Source organism: Mastigoproctus giganteus, chromosome 13, assembly GCF_048544385.1.
Source record: "Mastigoproctus giganteus isolate SK-2022 chromosome 13, ASM4854438v1, whole genome shotgun sequence".
Classification (NCBI taxonomy): Eukaryota; Metazoa; Arthropoda; class Arachnida; order Uropygi; family Thelyphonidae; genus Mastigoproctus; species Mastigoproctus giganteus.
This window is the reverse complement of record NC_143587.1, coordinates 157,204,933-157,228,341: the sequence shown is the minus strand read 5'-3', so window position 1 is coordinate 157,228,341 and position 23,409 is coordinate 157,204,933. Positions and strand designations below refer to the sequence as shown.

Sequence of the window (23,409 nt, the reverse complement as noted above, 5' to 3'; positions counted from 1 at the left end):
TATGCTGCATAGCTCACAGTAAAAAAAAAAAAAAAAAAGCTGAAACCAGCTTCATACTGCTAGAACAGCGTTAATCTACATCTGGTCAGGCAAGTCAAAGTGATAAAGTAAAGATAATACAGTCTCGAAAGTCCATGATTTTGGGAACTCATACAATGGGCAGTCCCATATTCGAAATGGCACATCTTGTTGGATGCTCACGGGCCACTGTGGTTAAGTGTACCAATAGTGTAAAATGGTCAGACCTCCTCCCATGACATAACTATAAAGGATGCAAGGGTGATGATCATGGTAAGCAAAGGGTACAGCTCAATTGTACGGACTCAACAGCAGGTCACTATGTGACAGCTGACAAGTGGTACAATATCCCAAATCATAATACACTGCACACTCAGACGTTTGGGTTTCCACAGCAGACCCAAAAGGCACCCTCTCCTTACCGTTGATCATCATTGACAGTGAATGCTATGGTATCAACAACACTTGGACACTGTAAGACTACTGAAACAAGTGGGCTGGTCAGATCGGATGAGTCCAAATACCTGGTGTAACAAGCTGAGAATGCTTTAGTGTGTGGCACAAACAACATGAGTCCATGGATCCATCGTACAAGTGTGCCCACTATCCAGGTAGGTGGCAGCGATTACTTAATGTGGAGCATGTTTTACTGGCAAGAACTAGGAACCCTGGTGTGTAAGACCAATATTTCATTGATTTGGTGAGGTCTATCAGCAGCTCTTAGGAGACCATGTGCATCCTGCCATGTTGTATTTTTTCCGGGACAGAAACAAGATCTTCAAGACAATAACATGCTGTCATCAGACCCAGCACTCTGCATGGGTAGTTTGAGAATGAATGACACAGATGACATTATCATCCATTTCAATTGGGCCTCCAAATCAACCTAACCTCAATCCAACTGAATGCCTGTGTGAGATATTGGGAACAGGAAGTGAGGTGTATGGACACATAACCATCATCTATTCTGACACTGTGGAAAGTCTTGCAGGCAGCATAGCTGCAGGTCCCTACGGATGTCTTCAGACATCTAGTGGAGTCAATGCCTAGGCAAACAGGTGGCTATTACCCACGTAAAGCTGTCCCAATGTGATATTAAGTAGGTGGTCATAATTTAGTGATCGCTCAGTGTACGGATAGATAGATAGATAGATAGAGAGAGAGAGAGAGAGAGAGAGAGAGAGAGAGAGAGAGAGAGAGAGAGAGAGAGAGAGAGAGAGAGAGAGAGGAGAGAGAGGAGAGAGAGAGAGAAGAGAGAGAGAGGAGAGAGAGAGAGAGAGAGAGAGAGATTAATGTAATCTAATAAATTAACATACCTGAAGTGTTCAGGAATTGGAATTCCACAGGTACTAGCGTTGACCTGGGCTAAAGTTACCATAGGATACTGAGTCAGAGGAAATTTTTTTCGAATAAGATCTAAGGCATTCTGAATTTCTGGCTGTGTTCCTGTTGAAATAGTTTCAGAAGTGAAATATTTAAATAAAATTAAATACTGTACTACATTTCCAACATCAAATTAAGTTGACATCATAAAACCACTAATTCACTGATTACCCCTTTCACAAGTTTACGATAGGTGTGGCTCTATGGAGTGAGTTTCTTTAAAAACAAAAACTTTGCACATGTTTTTAAATATTAATTTCTTCAGTTCTTGATTACTCATTATTAAAATAATGAGTAATCAAGAACTGAAGAAATTTCAAGCCAATTCATACATAACTAGAAGATTGTACTTCAAATGGCCTTCAATATCATAGATCCCCAAAATATTTCATGTGTAAAACGTAGATGTGTTCACATCTACGTTTTACACATTCTTCCAATGTGTTCACATTCTTCCTGAAAGGGTTTAAATGATATAGATGATAAAAAATAAAATTTTAAATATTTTCTAAGAATGCAAAGTTATAATCAATCTATGTTTTCATGCAACCCAAAAAGAACTTTGTTTTTATTTAGTTATATTACATGAACTCACAAATTATATTATTTTTAATATTATGTAAATTACATGCCACTCCACTGGTGGTAATGTTCATAACAATATTATCAAATCACTATCAAAACAAACTGTTCTGGAAGGTGGTAGAACACAGTGAGAGAACTTCTTGGTAGAACACATTTACATATTTTGTCATATTTTTCAAAACATAAAGAGTTGCAGGCATTACATTAGAAATGTACTATTCAAAATTCTGTTTGAGTTTTAATGTGTGAGGGAGGGTTGTTTGCAAAGACACTATTTCAAAAAGCCTAGAAAAATAAATCAGATATGGATATGGCTAGGGATCAAGGTGATCACAAATCCATTAGAATTATATGACACCAAAGGATTCACAATGCGGAGTTCCTGGGACTTTCTGAAACAAGGTGTCTTGTTTCAGAAAGAAACAAGACACCTTGTTTCAAAGTTGGCAAACATCCCCCCCCCCCTGCGCGTGCACACACACACAGTGGAAGAAGATCATTAATATAGAAGAGGAAAAGAGTGGAAGAAAGAACTGAACCTTGAAGAACAACAGCATTACACATCAGAAGATAGAGCCATCTACCAACACCTGCAGAGAGCGATCAGAGATAAAATTGAATACCCAACTGCAAAAATCAGTTGGCAATCCACAAGGTGGGTGCTTATTTAGAAGACCTTTGTGCCAAACATGATAAAAATCCTTAGAAATGTCAAAGCCACTGCTTCAGATTTGCAAAATTTTTCACTGAATTTCACTGAATATAGGGGGTAACATAAGCCAATTTATAACCACTGGAATCAACAATGACAGAATTCATACTGGCGATCATTGATCAGATGGAAGCTTTTGAGGTAGTTTAAGAATAAGCAGTTAATGGATTTCTCCTTTACCTTGGGAAGGGCAGAAGTAAGTGCAATGGATGATAACTGGATGGGAGGGATCGATTAACCTCTATAGGAACAGGCTGGATACAAAAAATTTCCAAGCACAAGGAAAACCACTAATGGAATAAGGGAGTGTAAAAATGCAAAGAACAAGAGCAAGCTCATGAGCACAATATTTGAAAAAAAAGTGTAGAAATGCCATTAGGACCTGGAGTTTTCTTGGCATCCAGTTTGTTCAAAATACTTCTGACACACTTTTAAGGAAGACCACAGATACACTGAGTGGGGTGTACTAGGACTGGTAGGAGTTAGTCTTACCAAAATCACCAATATAAGATTTAGAAAAAAAAAAAAAGTACAATGCTAGTAAGTCAGCTTTAACTTTAAGTAAAGGAAGCAATAAAACCATCAGGTTTTACATGAGATTGCAGTATAGATGGACAAAAGTTGCAGCCAAAGGCTTTGACAAGAGACCACAAAGCTTGACTACCATTCGGAGAGGAATCAAGTTTTCTACTCTTAGCTTGTTCAAATCTAGTTTGAATTGATTAACAACGGCTTTATGACTGTTGTGAGCTTTAGTGTAGACAGATTACGAATCTGGAGATTTGGATGCAAGCCAATTGTTATCTCGAAAAGCTTTAGGATATCTACTGGAAAACCAAGTTTACATAAAGAATGAGAAATTGAGATGAAGTGTGGAATATACGATTTCATTTCTACAAGAATAATTTCTCTGATACAATCTGAGCAAGCATTGACATAATTTAAAACAGTAATACAAAAAAAAAAAAAACAGAAATTCCACATTCCTTTAATACTAAACAATGCAAGGCTGAGAATGACCATGAGATTGTTAGGAAAGTTAGTCTGGAGAAAGTAGTGGCAAAGAAAGGAACTCAAAGACAATAGATGAATTTGAAAGAATGAGGATAAACAGATTTTAAGCCATAGAAAATCAAAAAGAGGAGAATTCAAATTATGAAGTCTCTGACAGGAAATATCAGAGCACACATTTGCAAAATAATGTCTGAAGTGAAAGAAAGAATACAGTAAATAATTAGGGCACCTGACATGAGCAGAGGTTGAGGCAACTGATAACTGAGATTCTGTCAGAAAATTTAGTATTAGTATTAACAGCAGTAATGATGTAAGAAAACAAGTTTATACAGCATCAGTCAAAAAAAAAAAAAAAAAAAAAACTAATTTCATCTAAAGTTGTGGAAGTGGATAGTTCAAATTTATTCAAACTATCCACTTCCACAACAACAGATAGAAGTACATTCCAACAATCAATAAACCTTTCAGTGAAGACAAACTTCAAAAACATTCTGCAACCATCCTTCCTCAATTTGAATTTATGCTCCCTCTTGTGCATAGTCTAAGCAAGAGGAAGAATCTCACTAACACTGAGTTTGCTCAAGCCATTCAAACCTTTAAACAGCTCAATCAGTGAGATGACATCAATCACAGGAGATGAGTCTCCAGACACTGGAAATTTCAGAATTGAAGCGTTTCTAAGTAAGAGCACCACTCTGTTCACCTCACCAATCTCATTGCCCTTCTTTGTACTCATTCAATCAGCTCTATATCTTTCCGAAAATGAGGCTTCCAGACCTGTAAGCAGCACTCAAGATGTGGCCTCACCATTACCATAAATAATGGGATAATCTTTGATTATCCCATTATTTATGGTAATGGTAGCTAGCAAATTTTGCTAGCAATGCTGCTAGCAAAATTCCTGTATTTGACAAGACCCTATGAGCTACTCTGGCAGACCGTCTGCACTGCTCTGAAAACTTCATATCTAACTGCACAATTACCCCAAGTCATTTTCATTCTCCACTACCCTGAGTATAACACCACCCAGTTGGTATATTTCTCTGGGATTACTGCTACCCATAGGCAGCACTTTGAATTTGTCAATGTTGAATTTCAGTTGCCGCCTCTCAGCTCACACAGCTCCAATGTCATTAATAACCCTGCCGATGATCCTTTGTATCATCTAAAAACTTGGACATTATGCCTGTTATACTTTCGTCAATATCATTGATAAACACAGATATCAACAATGGTCCCAACACCGAACCCTGGGGGACTCCACCAATAACATTAGTTAACAACGAGCAGGTCCATTACCACTCTGTCTTCTCCCACTCAATCATCCTTTTATCCATAGCAGCAACTTTCCCTTAATGCCATACTGCTCCATTTTGTATAGCAGCCTTCATATGCAACAGTATCAAAAGCTTTCCTGAAATCCAAGCATATGATATCAAAATTATTTTTTTGCATCCTGTTCCTCTGTCACTTCACTGCATAATACTATCCAATCAACTTCGTCAGACAAGACAAAATCACAGCATACCTACACTCTTGTCTAGATTGTCCTGCATTACTTCTTGGACCAGTGACTCCATTATTTTCCCTAGAACAGAAGTTAAGCTAACAGGTCTATAATTACTCATATCACCCTTTGTGAATTGGGGATACATTCACACATCTCCAGTGCAAAGTGACACCTCTGAATTCAAAGATGCACTCATAATTATGGATAAGAGTTTGCTTATCTCCTTTGACTCCATTAATATGATTGGATAGATTCTATCCACTCCAGGAGAATTTTTTATATTAACTTCAACAAGGGTCATTCCAAGTCAAGTGGATTAGGGGTCCCTGCTCGACCATCTTCAATTTTGTTAAAACTTGGTGTGAATGTTTAAACAGGTTTCAAATGAAACTGTGCAAAATTTCGGTTCAAAATATAGTATGCTTGAGGCACCAGTACCTTTTTTGTGGAGGTCACTTGTGGAAGACCACAGATACACTTTTATGCGGAATAAAAGAATAAATCACAAAAAATTTTCAAAGTTTTAAGTGTTACTGTTGCACAACGATGAAAAGTAGAGCTCTGAAATTTGGTATACCTAGTTAATTTTGGCAGAGAATGCAAAACTTTTGGTGTCCAGGCTCAAAAACCTTCACATTTTTTACAATGTGGTCTAAAACTGGCACCAAAAATTTGTCACAACAAATTTAAACAAGAATTTTGAAAGTCATAACTTTGACTTTGAAATAAAAACCTTAGGTACATTCTTCTTCTTTGGACATTCCACTTATGAAATGCATGAATTCAGCTTAACTAAATATCAGCTCTTATACTTGTTTTCTGGCTGAGATATTTTCTTTCAAAGATTGACTCAAGATTTGAAAGTAAAATTTGACCTATCTTAAGGGGCAAATATCTTAATGTGAGACACCTTAAATTCTCTCATTTTTGTCACCTCTGGAAAGAGCAGAATTTCAGCTAGAAGGATCGATCATAGTTTATCTGTTTTGTGTCTTTGCACTTAAGGCCTTAAAATTAAGCCTAAACATCAAGTAGTTTTATGTGCCATATTGTTATTTTGTGAGATCTTTTTTGTTGCAGAACAAAAAATCCTGCCTAATGTTTAGAATAATCTAGAAATAGAATATATTCTAGAAGAATACACTAAAAATTATAGAATATTCTGGAATTCTAGATTTCTAGAATATTCTAGAATGTTCTTGAATTTAAAAAAAAAAAAAAAAAAAAACTGATGCAGATTTTAGAACACTGGAATATTCTAGAAGGAAAGGGTTGAATCAGATTGGACCATTTAACATGGGTTGACTATTGATCATGCTCAGGTAGCTGATAAACTGAATGAGTATTTTGCATCTACATTCACATTAGGAGTTATTCAATAAGGCAAATGCCAGAAGTTTATCAAACTCTGCAGAACACTTCCTTAATCCTGCCTAATGTTTAAAATAATCTAGAAATAGAATATATTCTAGAAGAATACACTAAAAATTACAGAATATTCTGGAATTCTAGAATGTTCTTGAATTAAAAAAAAAAAAAAAAAAACTGATGCACATTCTAGAACACTGGAATATTCTAGAAGGGTTGAATCAGATTGGACCATTTAACATGGGTTGACTATTGATCATGCTCAGGTAGCTGATAAACTGAATGAGTATTTTGCATCTACATTCACATTAGGAGTTATTCAATAAGGAAAATGCCAGAAGTTTATCAAACTCCAACAGGGAGTTAAGTGGTTTTGTAATAACTGAGAGTAATGTGGAGGAGAAATTAAACATAAGGAATTAATTAAACATAAGGAGAAATTAAACATAAGGAAGGCACCTGAGGTGGACGGGATCTATCAAGTTATATTAAAGGAGGCAGCAAAGGAAGTAAGCAAACCCTTAGCCATAATTATGAGAGCTTCCTTAGACTCAGGGGATGTCCCCATGGACTGGAGGTGTGCAAATGAAACACCAATTCACAAAGGGGGTACAACAAAAGGTGACACTGTAACTATAGACCTGTTAGTTTAACTTGTGTTCCTGGGAAAAATAATGGAGTCACTGGTTTGAAGTGATTCATGGACAAATGTTATTAGTGGAGTTTCCCAGGGTTCGGTGCTGGGCCCATCGTTGCTTTGTGTATTCATCAATGATATTGATGAAGGTGTATCAGGATTAATGTCCAAGTTTGCAAATGATACAAAGGTTAGCAGGGTTGTTAACAACAGTAGAGACAGTATGCTACTCCAACTGGATCCAGACAAGTTGGGCAAATGGGCTGAGAAGTGGCAACTGAAGTTTAACATTGACAAATGCAAAGTAATGCATATGGGTAGCAATAACCCAAGAGAAACGTACCAACAACTGTGTGGTGGTACTACATTCAGGGAAGTGAAAAGTGAAAAAGACCTGGGGGTAATTGTGCAGTCAAATATGAAGTTTGATGAGAAGTGCAGACAGGGTGCCAGGGTAGATCATGGAGTCTTGTCAATGATAGATAGGAATTTTGCTAGCAGGAACAGGTCCATAAAGAAAATAATGAAAGAGTTTAGTGTCTCAGAAAGAATGGTCAAGAAAGCTAGAAAACTTAAAGCAGGAGGAGGAATCATAGCCATACCTGGAAAAAAGCTTTCTGAGCAAGTAAAGCAAAAGGTGATGGAATTTTTTGAAGATGATGAATTAGTCAGATATGCCTTGGAAAGAAATATTACATTTCCATTAGAAATGCAGATGGAATAAAAATGCAAATGCAAAAGCGACTACTACTCGGCAACTTGAAGGAAATGTTTATAACTTTATCAAAATAGAACTGTATCTGACATAAGATTTTCTAAATTTTGTGAACTTCAACCCAAGTGGGTGTGTCACAATTAGTGCACCAGGAACACATTCTGTATGTGTATGCACAATCCATCAAAATGTCAAGTTAATGCTAGCAGCAAGTCCTGTTGAATGTGATTACAAGGTGATCATTGGTAAAACAGTCTGTGATTTGGAGTCAAAAGATTGTATGTCATCGGTGTGAAAAATGTCCAGGAATAGATGAATTAAAAGTTTCTAGAGAATATTTTTGAAAACAATGAACCAGAAGATATTATTTAATTCAAGCAATGGATACATACTGACAGAGATACATGGGATAAAAAGCAATTAACAACAAAAGATTTTATTGAAGAGTTGAGTACAAAGATATTTAACCTTTCCTGTCATCACTACATTGCTAAACATCATTTGAAGTTAACAAAGAAAGCCTAATGACAGGAGAATTGGTCATCTTGATGGATTTTGCAGAAAATTATTCATTTGTTGTGCAAGATGCTGTTCGAGGGTTCCACCGGGAGAATAGCCAGGCTACATTGCATTAGCATTAGCATTAGTAGAGGCATTTGATGCAAGAAAGCAAGCTTATGCAGCATCAGCCAAAAAAAAAAAACCCCACTTCCACTTCACCCCTCTGTTCGTTCAAAATACCTGTCCAGCTGAGCCTTAAACTTATTTAGGCTATCAACCTCCACCACAAGGGATGGAAGTCTGTTCCACCAACCAACCACCCGCTGGCTAAAGGCAAATTTCCGCACGTCTATCCTACATCTGTCTTTCCTCAATTTGAATTTATGCCCTCTCAGATGATTATTCTGAGCTAGAGGAAGAATCCCATCAGCATTGAGCATGCTCAAACCATTCAAGGCTTTATACACCTCTATCAGATCACCTCGCTGGTGCCTAGTCTCCAGACACTGTAATTTGCAAAACTTAAGCCTTTCTTCGTAAGAGCACCCCTTTGTTCTATTCACTAATCTTGTTGCCCTTCTCTGTACTCGTTCTAGCAGCTCTACATCCTTCTTGAAATGAGGCCTCCAGACCTCTAGGTGTGGCCTGACCACTGCCTTATACAAGGGAATAATCACCTCCTTATCACTGCTGGAAAAATTCCTGTATATCATTGACAATACTCCATGAGCTACGCTTGCAGCCCGTCTGCACTGCTCAGAGAACTTCATATCTGCCTGCACAACCACCCCCAAGTCCCTTTCATTCTCTACCACTGTCAGTGTAGTACCACAGAGTTGATACGTTGCTCTGAGGTTGCTGTTTCCCATGTGTAGTACTTTACATTTGTCAATGTTAAACTTCATTTGCCACCTCTCAGCCCATCTGCTCAACCTTTCCAGATCCTGTTGCAGCAGCATAGTGTCAGTAGTGTCCTTGACAACCCTGCCAACCTTTGTATCGTCTGCAAACTTGGACATTAAGCTTGATATACCATCATCAATATCATTTATAAATACAGAAAACAATAATGGACCCATCACTGAACCCTGAGGGACTCCACTAATAACATTAGTCCATGATGAGCAGTGCCCATTGATTACCACTCTCTGTCTTCTCCCCCTCAACCACCCCTTTATCCATAGCAGCAATTTGCCTCCAATGTCACACTGCTCCAATTTGTGTAGCAGTCTTCCATTTGTCATTTATTACAAGGATGGTGAACTTCAGAATACAAGTTTCTGCATAATCGGTGACTGCCTTCGACACGACAATTTACAGTGCATGTCTTTCTAACCAACTTAATTGAATATTTGAAGAGTTTCATGACAGAAATCAGGCACATTTACTACTTCAGTGATGGTTCTGCAGCTCAATACAAGAATTTTATTAACTTGTGTCATCATCAGAAGGATTTTGATATCAGTGCTGAATGGAATTTCTTTGGCACTACCCATGGTAAGTCACCATGTAATGGAATTTGTAGAACAATAAAACGATTGGCAGCCCATACAAGTCTACAATGTCCAATTGAAAACCAAATCCTGACACCAAGAAAATGTTTAAATTTTGTGATAAGCATGTGATTGGAATAAAATTCTGTTTTGTTTCTAAAGAGGAAATTGAGCAAGGCCATTTCAAGAGAAAAGTTTCATAGACGGTCATACTATTGCTGGAACAAGAGAAAATCATCATTTCATTCCTATTGATGCAAGATATATTCATGTTTGCAGAGTATCAAATGACACACCATCATTTGTAGCTCATGTAGATCAGACTAGTGAAACCAATATTCAATATGTGCCAATTGTTAATTTATAACCTGGCCAATGCATTGCCTGTATTTATGACAATAATTGGTGGATCGGAAATATTTATGAAATTTCATTTGAAGAACATGACGTATTAGTAAATTTCATGCAGCATGGAGCAGCTTGCTCGTTTCATTAGCCTGCTGGATTCCTGAACAACAAATTATTGCCAATCTTCCAGCTTCAAAAACAACAATAATGGGATGACAATATAGCTTGCCTGAAGTAGTAATATCAACCATCAATGAAAAATTCCAGTCCATTCAATATCTTCACACTCACTTGCTTATTTCAAATTGTATTGTGTTTTATATCAATTTTGTTGCAGTTATAACTTCTTTCAAGCTTAGAAACCAATAGAACATCATCTTTATGCTTGGAATCCTGAATAAAGACCACTTTTCAGGCTTGGGAACTTGCAATAAAGAAACCCATGCAATTTCTTCATTTGCACCCCATGGTAAAAAATAGTTATTTTTGTGCATTGGCAATATATTCTTTCTCCTTAAACCAAAGGGCAGAGTAATTGCAGAAAGTTTCACTCTTGTAAATGCAACAGTTCTGTCCTTATTGAGATGTGAAACTTCACCATCAAATAAGTATGCAAATATTATGTAGAAAATATAATATGTTTAAGGCCATTTTTTAGGCCTTAAGTAGCAAGACACAAAACTGAAAAACCATGATTCTAGTTGCTTAAAACCTGCTCTTTCCAATGGTGGCAAAAACTAGAGAATTGAAGATGTCTCACATTAAGATATTTGCCCCGAAAGATATGTCAAATTTTGAGTATCTTTAAAGGAAAATATCTCAACCAACAAACAAGTATAAGAGCTCATATTTAGTTAGGCTGAATTCATGCAAATGCTAAATGGAATGCCCAAAGAAGAAGGTACCAAAGGTTTTTATTTCAAACTTCAAAAGTCTTGCTTAAATTTGTTGTAACAAATTTTTGGTGTCAGTTTTAGACCATATTGTAAAAAATGTGAAGGTTTTTGAGAGTGGACACCAAAAGTTAACTAGGTATACCAAGTTTTAGAGCACTACCTCTCAATGTTATGCAACAGTAACACTTAAAACTGAAAATTTTTTGTGATTTGCTCCACACATTACAAGTGACCTCCACATAAAAGGTGCTGGTGCCTCAAGCATACTATATTTTGAACTGAATTTTTGCACAGCTTATTTGGAAACCTGTTCAAACATCCACACCAAGTTTCAACAAATTGAAGATGGTCGAGCAGGGACCATCTTCATGCTAGTGTGTGAGTGACCAATCCAAAGTTCCAGTCAATATCAGAAAGTTACAAGCCCCCATTATAAGACATTCTGATTTACTGTCCCACTCTATTTCTCTGTACAGCTGTTTGTTGTACTCGTCACAGTCATTCGGCCTATAACACACTCCTACTCTCATTTTGTTTTCCCGGTGCTTATGTCACATCAAACTGACTCAACACTGCATTGGCCACCCCATATCAACTGCCTTAGATTTTATGTGCTTCTTACCCAAGAGCATTAATTCTCTCTCCCTCCCTCCTCCTCCTGTCCTGTCTGTATACAGTACTCACCATATTAAATTCTGCATCCCTTATATCTGAGGTGACACCATGTCTCTGATATCTCTATAATGTCTGTATTTGTTGTCTTGACCAGCAATTCAAATTCATAAAATTTATTTTCTATACTCCTAGCACTGTGTACATGCAAGTATTCACGCACCTATTCTAAATCTTACTTACCCTAACACAGCCCAGGTATTTACTTGTTTCATGATGACTCCCAGCGGCTCCTGAAATCCTTACCATCTTGCTTTCAAGGCTGCTGCTCATTCCAATAAAAGCAGTGCAAGGATCACTTTCATCTCTGCCTCATCATCATCATCAGCCATTTTCAATCCACTGCAGGATGAAGGCCTCTCCAGCAACTTTCCAGTTCCTTCTGTTTTGAGCACTGGCCATCCATTTACTACCCACAAACTCATGAATTTCATCTATACATCTCCGCCTTTGTCTTCCAGGTTTTCTTCTAGCTCCTCTTGGGTACCATTCTGTTATTTTCTTAGTCCATCTGTCATCATGTCTTTGAGCTGTGTCCTGCCCAAGACCATTTTAGTTTTTTAGTTTTGATAAGAATGTCCTTTACTTGAGTTTGTTGCCTAATCCACGTGTTTCTCTTCTTATCTAACAGTCTGATTCCCAATATAATTCGTTCCATTCATCGCTGTGTAGTTCTCAGCTTCTCTTCCATTCTTTTGGTAAGTGCCCAAGTTTCACTTCCATAAGTCATGGTGGGGAGTATACATTGGTTCATTATTTTACGTTTCAGACAAACTGGGAAATTGCTCTTCAGTATGTGACCATATTTCCTGAATGCTATCCAACCAAAATTTATTCTTCTTCTGACTTCAGCCATTTATCATTATTACAGCTAATAACTTGTCTCAGATAAGTATATGAATCCACCTTTTAAATCAGCAGCCATGAGCAGTAATACAGAAAGACAAATGATACTGAAACTGAAGGATAGCGATGGTATACTTATAAACAGCAGAGAAGGCATAATTCAAATAGCAGAAGACTACTAAATAAAATTATACAAGGAGCGAGGGAATGGTGCCAGCAGTGGGGACGATGGATTGCAAATTAGCAATTACTGCTCCTTCAATCATTATTTCCCTTTCTGTGGTATACTTGTTCATCATTACTTTTGTTTTAGCCATATTCATCTTTAGCCCAAAATCCTTACTAACTGTGCATAACTAATTAAGATTTTCCTCTAATTCTTTGGGATCGTGGCTTATGACCTCTCCGTTCACATTGACTCCTTTCTGCGACCAGTCTAATCTTCGGAAAGCTTCCGCAAGGGCAGCAGTAAACAGCTTTGGAGATATGTCTCCTTATCAAACTCCTTTCTCGATTTTAAATTTGCTACTGTCTTTGACTACTCTAATAAAGGAGGTAGCATTCTCATATATTTTCTTCAAAATTATAATATCTGGGGTATCTATGTCTTGTCTTTCCAGTGCCCGAAACATTGCCTTATGTTGTATGGAGTCAAATGCCTTTTCAAATGCCAGGCATAATGGTGTTTTATATTCATTTGCTTTCTCCATTAACTGTGATATTACGTGAAGGTGATCCATAGTTGAGAATCCTGTCCTAAAGCCAGTTTGCTCTTTCAGTTGATTCTCATCAAATATTCTTTCTAATCTGTTAGTAATGACCCTTGTGAACAACTTGTAGATGTGGGATAACAAGCTAATTGGTCTATAATTTCCAATTTATCTCCTTTCTTATGTAGCAAAACTATGATGGCATTATTCCACTGCTTAGGCGTCACATCTTTTCTAATACACTTTGTGAATAGCCTTGCCAGTTTTTGTGTTATGTCTCTTCCTCCCAATTTAAACAACTCTAAAGTAACTTCATCTTCCCCCGGGGCTTTCTGATTCTTCATTTTCTTCAATGCATGTTCTACCACATCCGGAAAAATATCGGGTATGTCGTATGTGTTGCTAATTTGCAATCCATCGTCCCCACTGCTGGCATCATTCCCTCGCTCCTTGTATAATTTTCTACAGTAGTCTTCTGCTATTTGAATTATGCCTTCTCTGCTGTTTATAAGTATACCATCGCTATTCTTCAGTTTCAGTATCATTTGTCTTCCTGTATTACTGCTCATGGCTGCTGATTTAAATCCTTTGTTTTCCCTTAATTCTTGTTCTACTTTTCTTGTGTTAAACCTTTTTATGTCCTCTCTGAGTCTCTTTCTAATGGCTTTACATAACTCAGTATACTCAATTTTTTTTTTGTCAGTGTTTATCTTGCTCTTCATTTTTTGCCTTTGGTTCATCATAACCAGTGTTTCTTGGCTAATTTTTTCTTCTTTGGATTTCTTTTTCCCTATAGGTTTCTTGGGCTTTATCACTTTCAGAAAGTTGTAATATTCCTCGTCGATATCTTGGTCCTGAGCAGTCTGCAGAAGCTCAAACTTGTTCTTAAGTTCCAGTACATACTGCTTTTTCTCCTCTTCTGTTATCTCAAAGACCTTTGTATTATTTACTCGAGTCAGTTTTTTCCTTTCCTTTCCTACATCTATATCAAGTGTACATCTTACCATTCTGTGATCACTTCCAACATTTACCTTATTCAGGATGGTAACATCATTCACAATATATCTTCTGTTAGTGAGGATGAAGTCGATTTCATTAGTTGTTAATCCATTTGGACTCTTCCATGTCCACTTTCTGGTCACCCTTTTCTTGAAAAAAAAGTGTTCATTACTGACAAACCTTGAGATTCTGCAAATTCCACAAGTCTTACACCCCTTTCATTTCTTTCACCAATTCAAAAATTTCCTATAGTTCCCCTTTCTGCACTGTTTTGTCTTTTTCCAACATTGAAGTCCCCCATAATAATAGTGTAGTGGGTTTTCTGCTCATCTAGAAGACTCTCAATTTCGGTGTACATTTCTTCAACCTCTTCATCATCACGGCTCGATGTTGGTGCATAAATTATTATAACCTTTAGCTTGTACCTCTTAGAAATCTAGAGTGTTAGTCTTGACACCCCTGGTAATGTACTTTTGAATTCCAAAATGTTGTTTTTTAAATCTTTATGGACCAGAAACCCAACTCCACCTTCACTCCTTTCACTGTTTCCATTAGTGTATAGCAGATTTCCACTTTATCAAGTGGAAATCTGCTGTACACCGTGATATTCCAATTCACATTTTCTGATTTCTTTTCCAGCTCTAATATCCTGTCTTCACCGATGAGTGATCTTACGTTGTAACAGGCCAAGTTCAGTTTCCGTGCATGGCAGCCTGGTTATACCCAGAGATTCTTAGCACCCTCTGCTTCCACTCTGATCCTCTCGCTGCCGTAAGAGGGGGAGTAAAAGCCACCGGGGACTGAGGGCCATTTGTTTTGTTGTGCTGTCATATGCTGGAAGGTTTGGTCTTTTCCTCTTCACGCTGACCAGGCGTCGAAGAGAACCACTCTACATGTTCGTTGCCACCTAAGTGATGTAACAGGGCTTACCATCGAGGTGTGCATGAGTGGATTTTAGGGAGACAGGCCAACCAGACTTCTCCTAAATCTTCTGTAATACAAAGATATTGGATCCATCAGTGTTTTAGACTGAGTGTCTGATAACACACAGGATACCTGTTCCTCAGCCTCAGTTATTGTTAATCTATTATTCCGTGTATTCCCCTCCCCAAGCTAGCAGTTTTCTGACCCACTGAACACTACACAATAGCATCAGCAAATATTCTTGCACCCCCTTCTATTTAAGTGTATCCCATCCCTGTAGAAGCATCTCTCCTGTTATCAAGCACAGCCCACACTGAGAAAATTTCTACCCCACAAGGCTTGCAGTCCTGCCAGAGCTGAATTGATTAACAAGGCTCTTGTCATGTATACCCTCCTATCATGTCTCAAAAGAATTGCAAACTCTTTCAAATTTAACTCTAACTCATTTCCTCAACATTGCCTTGTACTTGTTAAATAAGTCTGCAGATCTCCTACTCAACGTCATAATGCCATTTATATATAAAGATTGATAAGAATTATTTACTCATAACATCTCAATGAAATTATTTATTATTCAGCAGTAGATTACAGCACCTTTACTAGAGCTTTGGTTTTCATGCTCAAAACTCTGGTACAGGTGATATAGATTATTTCTGAAAAATACATGATTTTATCATGGTGTAAAATATAAATAAATTGGTATCAATCTGTATGGATAACACCGATTAAGAAAACTACTCATGTAAAATCTCGATTACAGCAAATTATGTTGAAATTATAAGCACACTAATTATGATGTCAGACGAAACAAATCATAGTAACACCTTTCCGAATGACAAAAAAAAAAAAAAAAAAACAACTGATTAGACAAAATGAAGTTTAACATTGACAAATGTAAAGTACTACATATGGGAAACAGCAACCCCAGAGCAACGTATCAGCTCGGTGGTACTACACTGACAGTGGTAGAGAATGAAAGGGACCTTGGGGTAGTTGTGCAGGCAGATATGAAGTTCTCTGAGCAGTGCAGACGGGCTGCAAGAGTAGCTCATGGTGTATTGTCGATGATATATAGGAATTTTTCTAGCAGGGATAAGGAGGTGATTATTCCCTTGTATAAGGCAATGGTCAGGCCACACCTAGAGCACTGTATACAGGCCTGGAGATCTCATTTCAGGGAGGATGTAGAGCTGCTGGAATGAGTACAGAGAAGGGCAACAAGATTAGTGAATGGAACAAAGGGGTACTCTTATGAAGAAAGGCTTAGGTTTTGCAAATTACAGTGTCTGGAGACTAGGCACCTGCGAGGTGATCTGATAGAGGTGTATAAAGTCTTGAATGGTTGGAGCATGCTCAATGCTGATGGGATTCTTCCTCTTGCTCAGAATAATCACCTGAGAGGGTATAAATTCAAATTGAGGAAAGACGGATGTAGGATAGATGTGCGGAAATTTGCCTTTAACAAGCGGGTGGTGGGTTGGTGGAACAGACTTCCATCCCTTGTCGTGGAAGTTGATAGCCTAAATAAGTTTAAGGCTCAGCTGGACAGGTATTTCGAACGAACAGAGAGGTGAAGTGGTTTTTTTTTTTTTTTTTTTTTTTTTTTGGCTGATGCTGCATAAGCTTGCTTTCTTGCATCAAATAACTCTACTAATTCTAATGCTAAAATTTAAAAATTACAAGCTAACAATGTAAACTTTAATATTTAGCCTAGGTTCAACAACAAATCTAACAACCTTAACACAAATATGGGTTACAAATTTTCAAAATCTAAACATGCCCAAAAAATATCCAGGGAATTTTAAATTGCAAAACTTTATATATAACTATAATGTATTATTATTCTCAATATAATACCTTAGTATGCATCTTAATACAGTGGACTGCCGCTTTATGATATTAATCCATTCCAGATACAATCATCGCATTGTGAAATTATCGTAATGTGAACCCAATAACATACTGTTTTTTGGCAATTCATTCCAAGACCTCGGAAGTTGAAATTTTCGCTATATAACTAAGCTACTTATCTCTCCAAAAGTGATATTTATAATGGAAATTGTAATATTAATTAAAAAATTTATTAAAACTAATATATTGATTAAAGCACAACACGAAAAAAATCACTTCAACTAAAGGATGCAATAACAAAACACGCGGCTAACACGTTCACAAATGCCACTAATGCCTGAGAGGACGTGATTCGGTCAGAGACAATCATAAGCCCATTTTAAAGTAAAATAAGTAGGCACCAAATAACACGATTACTGGTTAGCATAATCAGCTGCTTTATAGAATTAAATTTTAAAAAATTAATTCAAATCATTAATATGCCCTACACTTTCATTGTTATCATATTTTCAGTTATAACAATCAATTCTGAAAGCCTTTGTGATATTTCTTCTAGAGCACATTTCTGGGGGTCACTACCATAAAACAATAAAAACAATTTGGAGTTTCCAGTTTATTGGCTTTTCTGTTAGTGCAATCTACTATAAACGGGTAGTAAATTCAATCTTACCGCGATTAACATCGATAGCTGGAATCCTGTAGGTTTTTATATTATGGTAAAATGTGTTTCCCCTTCCACAAAATCTTCAAAGAATACTGGACAATCCTAATCATACAGCCAATACGCTTGATCTTTTTCTCACAAACAACCGTTCTAAGTACACGGTCGAAGTGAGAGGTCCTTTAGGCACTTCAGATCACAACTTGGTGATTGTCTCTTCTCCAATGGAACCTTTATCTCATGGCTATTCCCAACCTCGTGTTCTTTGGCATTACAAGAATGCAAAATGGGATGACCTGCGAGACTTCCTTTCTTCTTTTCCTTGGTCAGATTACTGTTTCAAAACTTCTGATGTCAACGTTTGCTCAGATCGTGTCAATGAAATTATTCTTGCAGGAATGGAATCCTTTATCCCACACTCCACTTTAAAATCTAGTCCTTTATCTAAACTTTGGTTTTCCAATAAATGTGCTAAGACTGTTCAAGAGAAGAATGTTGCATATCGTGATTGGCTTATTTCTAATTCTTCAGTTTCATTTTCTGCCTACACCAAAGCTCACAACAATTGTAAAGCAGTTATTAATCAGTCCAGACTAGAGTTTGAACAGGCTAAAAGTAGAAAACTTGCTTCCTGCCCTAATGGTAGCCGAGCATTCTGGTCTCTTGCCAAAGCAATTGGCCGCAACTTTTGCCCATCTCTGCTCCCACCGCTGTCCAAACCAGATGGTTCTGTTGTCACTTCAGCCAAGGATAAAGCTGACCTGCTAGCATCCAATTTTTCTTCCAGCTCATGTATTAATGATCTTGGTAAAACAAGTCCCACCATTCCCAACCCACTCCATTCAGTGCCTCCTGTGGTCTTCCGTCAAAAGGATGTCAGAAGGATTTTGACGAATCTTGATGCTAAGAAAGCTCCTGGTACCGATGGTATTTCTCCACTTGTTCTCAAAACCTGTGCTCCTGAACTTACACCTATTCTTTGCCGCCTTTTTTCACTTCCTTATTCTAAAGGTGTTTTTCCATCTGCTTGGAAATTTGCTCATATCCAGCCAGTTCCTAAAAAAGGGTGATAAATCCCTCCCATCCAATTATCGTCCCATTGCAATTACTTCTACTCTTTCTAAAGTAATGGAGAAATCAATTAACCGCCAACTCTTAAACTACCTAGAAACCTTCGGTTTGATCAACGATCGCCAGTATGGATTCCGTCAGTGTTGATCCACTGGTGATATTCTGGCTTATGTTACCCATTTATCGACTAATTCGATGGAAAGGTTCGGTGAAACACAAGTAGTTGCTCTTGACATCTCAAAGGCTTTCAATCGTGTTTGGCATAAAGGTCTTCTAAACAAGCTTCCATCTTATGGTTTGCCAACTGTTTTTAGTAATTGGTTATCCAGTTTTCTCTCTGATCGCTCACTGAGGGTGATGGTAGATGGCTCTGTCTTCTAACTTCTCCACTAATGCTGGTGTTCCCCAAGGTATATTGTATATTAATGATCTTCTTCCATTGACTGGAAATTCTATCCATAGTTTTGCCAATGATAGCACATTGCATTCCACTTTCCATTTTGAGAAACCTTATCCTGCTCAATCGCTTCAACTTCTGGAAAATCTGCTACCAATTTCTTAAATGCTGATCTTCAGGTATTTCTCCAGTGGGAAATCAACTTAGTTGATTTCAACCCTTCTAAAACTCAGTCTTGTTTTATATCTCGCAAAAAGGATTCTTCTGCTCCTATGCTTATCGATTTCTAGGCAAAATGATATATCTCTTTTGGGGATTACCCTTACTTCTAATCTCTATTGGTACAAGCACATTACAAATATTGCTTCCTCTGCATCTAAAAAACTTGGTTTTCTTTTTCGCTCTCGGCATTACTTTTCTTCCAAACAGCTGCTCACTCTATATAAATCCCAAATCCGCCCTGCCATGGAATATTGTTCCCACATCTGAGGTGGTGCCCCCAAAACCTCTCTCAGGCTTTTTGATTCCATTCAGAAGAGGGCAGTTAGGTTAATTAACGACTCATCTCTAAAAGAGTCTCTCCACTCACTTTCTCACAGACGTACTGTTTCTGCTGCATGCCTATTCTACAGATACTTCCATGGGCACTGTTCTTCTGAATTGGCTTCTATAATTCCCGCTCTCTGTTTCAAAACAGTCCGAACACGTGCCGCCACCAGCCAACTTCCATTTACTGTCCAACTTCAATCCCACAGAACCAACTTTTCATCTTCCTCATTTATTCATTCAACCGCCGTTTTCTGGAACAACCTTCCTTCGTACGTATTTCCTGAAAATTACAATCTACAGAAGTTTAAGTCCAATGTCAACAAATATCTTCTTTCGTCTTCTCAACCTCCAACCCAAGCACGGTACTAAGTACTATAGGTCCTAATACCTTTCGTGTTTGGGGTTCACATAAAAAAAAAAAAAAAAAAAAAAAAAAAAAAAAACACAAAAAAAACACAAATAAATTTTCAGAATCCTCTCTTCATTCCTATTTTTTAAGCTTCGCAAACTTGTTACTCAGTATCTCACTTGCGTGTGCCTTGTTATTGATTGCTTATCTTTTTTACTGTTTTAAATTTATAACCCCCAAAAAAAAAAAAAATGTCAGTGAACAGAAGTATCAATTGATGTATACATAGTACAGTATGTATTAATTAAGTTATATTATTGTTTTCATCTGTTCAGTTGCAGCCGACTTTCAGAGACTTTATGGGGGAGCTGCCTCCATGTTGTCCGGTCTTCAACAGCTTCTTTCAAGTCCTTCGTGCTCATGCCAGTGTTCAGCCAGTGTGTTCTTTGCCAATCTCTTCTCCTTGTTCCACTGACCTTTCCTAGCATTGTCGATTTTTCCAATGAATTGGATTGCATTACATGACCGAAATACATCAATTTGTAGCTTAGTGATCTTGGCTTCCAGTGATGTTTCTGGCTTGATGCGATCCAAAACCTCTCTGTTCGTAACTTTCACTGTCCATGGTGTGCGAAGCAGCTTTCTCCAGCACCAGAGTTCAAAAACGTCAATTTTCCTTCTGTCTGCTTTTTTCCTTGTCCAGCTTTCACACCCATAAGTTGTTATGAGAAACACCACGGCATTAACCATTCTGATCTTCATTGTATGATGGCTTTGTCTTTTCTGATCTTTTCCATGCTCATCACTGTGCTGCATCCAAGTGAAATACTTATTTTAATTTCAGGGCCAGATACTCCACCCAGGTCGATCTTAGATCCAAGAAAGATGAAATCCCGATTGATTCAACCACTTCATTGTTAATTTTAACTTCTCCTGTCCCAGCTGTTTTCATAATTTTTGTTTTCGTGATGTTAAGCTGCAATCCTTACTTTCTGCAAGCAGAGTTTATTTTCTGCATATCTTAAATTACTGATGTTTCTGCCATCAATTTTCACTCCAATTTTTGATTTTCAGATATTGGAGTGAATTGAATTGAATGAAGATAAATTGAATATCCAAATACAATTTTCAATTTTCTCATAACTGATTCAGTATACGAATTAAATAGAAATGGGGATAAGATGCAGCCCTGTCGCACATCTTTTCCGATTTCAAACTAGTCTATCTCCATGTATTGTTTTGACAGCTGCTTCTTGATTGGTGTACAATGATTTTATTAACTCAAACAAGTGTGCCGGTACCCCCAATTCTATCAAAGAATTCCAGTTTTTCATGTTCAACACAATCAAATGCTTTGGTATAGTCAATGAAGCACACACACATATACATATTTCTGAAATTCGTAGGCTTTTTCCATGATACAACGGATGTTTGTAATGTGATCATGAGTGCCTCTTCCTTTGCAGAAACCAGCTTGAACATCAGGCAGTTCTGTTTCCATGATTCTATACAATCAAGCTCGAATGATATTCAATAGAATTTTGCTTGTGTGTGATATCAAGGATATTGTATGGTAGTTTGAGCAATTTTGGGTGTCTCCCTTTTCAGGATTGGAATAAACACTGATCTCTTCCAGTCTTTTGGCCATAGATTGCTTTTACAAATCTCCTGGCACAACACCACGATAACTGTAATTGGCAAAAGTGTTAACAATTCTGATGGTATTCCATCAATTCCAGGGACTTCTCTCCTTGGTAGTTGTTGCAGCATCTATACTACCTCTTCCTTTAAAATATCCAGTTCTAATTCATCCTGTCCTTCCACTTCAATGTGTTAATGTTTGTTTTTATTTGCATATCGTTCTTCTGTGTATTTCTGCTAGCATTTCCTAATTCCTTGTTGATAATTCAGTTCATTTCCATCTTTGTCTTTTATTGAATCCTTACAAGCAGTGAGGAGTGTCCAGATCTTCTTTATTTGTGCGAAGAGATCTCTTGTGTGCCTTTTTTTGTTATTATCTTCCATTTCTTTATAACGTTTGTTCATTCCAGTATTTTTCCTTGTCTTTTCTGGCTGCCCTTTGAAATTCTTCATTAAGCCTCTTGTCTCATCCCTATCTCCAGCAGCTTTAGCCTTTCTTCTTTTTTTCAGAAATTCTGATGGTTTCTTCTGACAGCAACTTACTCGATTTTGCATTTTTTGTATGGGATGTATTGCTATGCTGTTTCAGTGATGATGTGTCTTATTTCCTCCCAAAGTACATCTGGTTGCCTTTCCATGTAGTTAAACAAGTCAAATCTGTTTTTTATCTCAACCGTGTACAATGGTGAAATTTTATCTATGTCATATTTCCATGGTGCAGCATTCGTTTTGATGTTACAGAATTTGACCTTGACTTTGGATACTAAGAGTTGGTGGTCTGATTTTATTGCACCAGTTTTTCACTGAAAAAACAGTTTTTCCAACTTTGACTGCACAAAATGTAGTCAATTTCATTGCAGTGCAATCCATTTGGGGATGTCTATGTATACAAACGTCGCTTAGGTTGGATAAACCATGTGTTTGTGTAATCTTTCATTTTCTTGACAGAACTGCACCAGGCCATTTCCTGCCCCGTTCTTATCCCCCAGACCAAATCTGCCAATGACCCCACCTTCTTCTTCTCTGTCTCCTATTTTCACATTGAAGTCTCCAAGAACATACATGATGTTTTGTTGTTGTTTGACTCAGTACATCCTGAGCTTCAGCATAAAACTGTTCAATTTTATCTTCAGTTGCATCTGTTGTTGGTGCATTCACTCTTCAAGTGTATGCACCAACAACAGTGTATGTGACTTATTAAGCAGTTTTCCATTAATTAAATCTATAACTTTCAAATGATCTGGCAATTCTCTTGTTCACTATAAATGCCACACCATTTCTCCTGATTTTTTCATTCCTAGAGTAGTAAACTAAAAAATCGACTGACTGAAAGTAGCCATTTCCCGTCCAATTTATTTCACTGACACCGAGGATGTCAATCTTGGTCCCAATCATTTCACTCTTAATGTTATCCAGCTTTCCATGATTCAAACTCCAACCATTTCATGTGACAACTGTATGTGTTTTTGTACAGCGCAAATTGTTCCTTCCGTCATGGCCTTCCTCAGCAAATAGGCCTCCTTTAATCAAATTGCATCATGCGTACCCACATTACTAGA

At 37.4% G+C, this 23,409-nt stretch overlaps 1 protein-coding gene across 1 annotated transcript in view; it reads right to left on the bottom strand.

Moving 5' to 3' along the window:
- LOC150076547 (uncharacterized) overlaps nucleotides 1-23,409 on the bottom strand; it is a 247,321-nt gene that overhangs the window by 130,888 nt on the left and 93,024 nt on the right. The window contains exon 4 of the mRNA XM_090387087.1: nucleotides 1,369-1,464. Coding sequence (XP_090243213.1) covers nucleotides 1,369-1,464 — 96 coding nt within the window. The remainder of the gene's footprint in view (nucleotides 1-1,368; nucleotides 1,465-23,409) is intronic.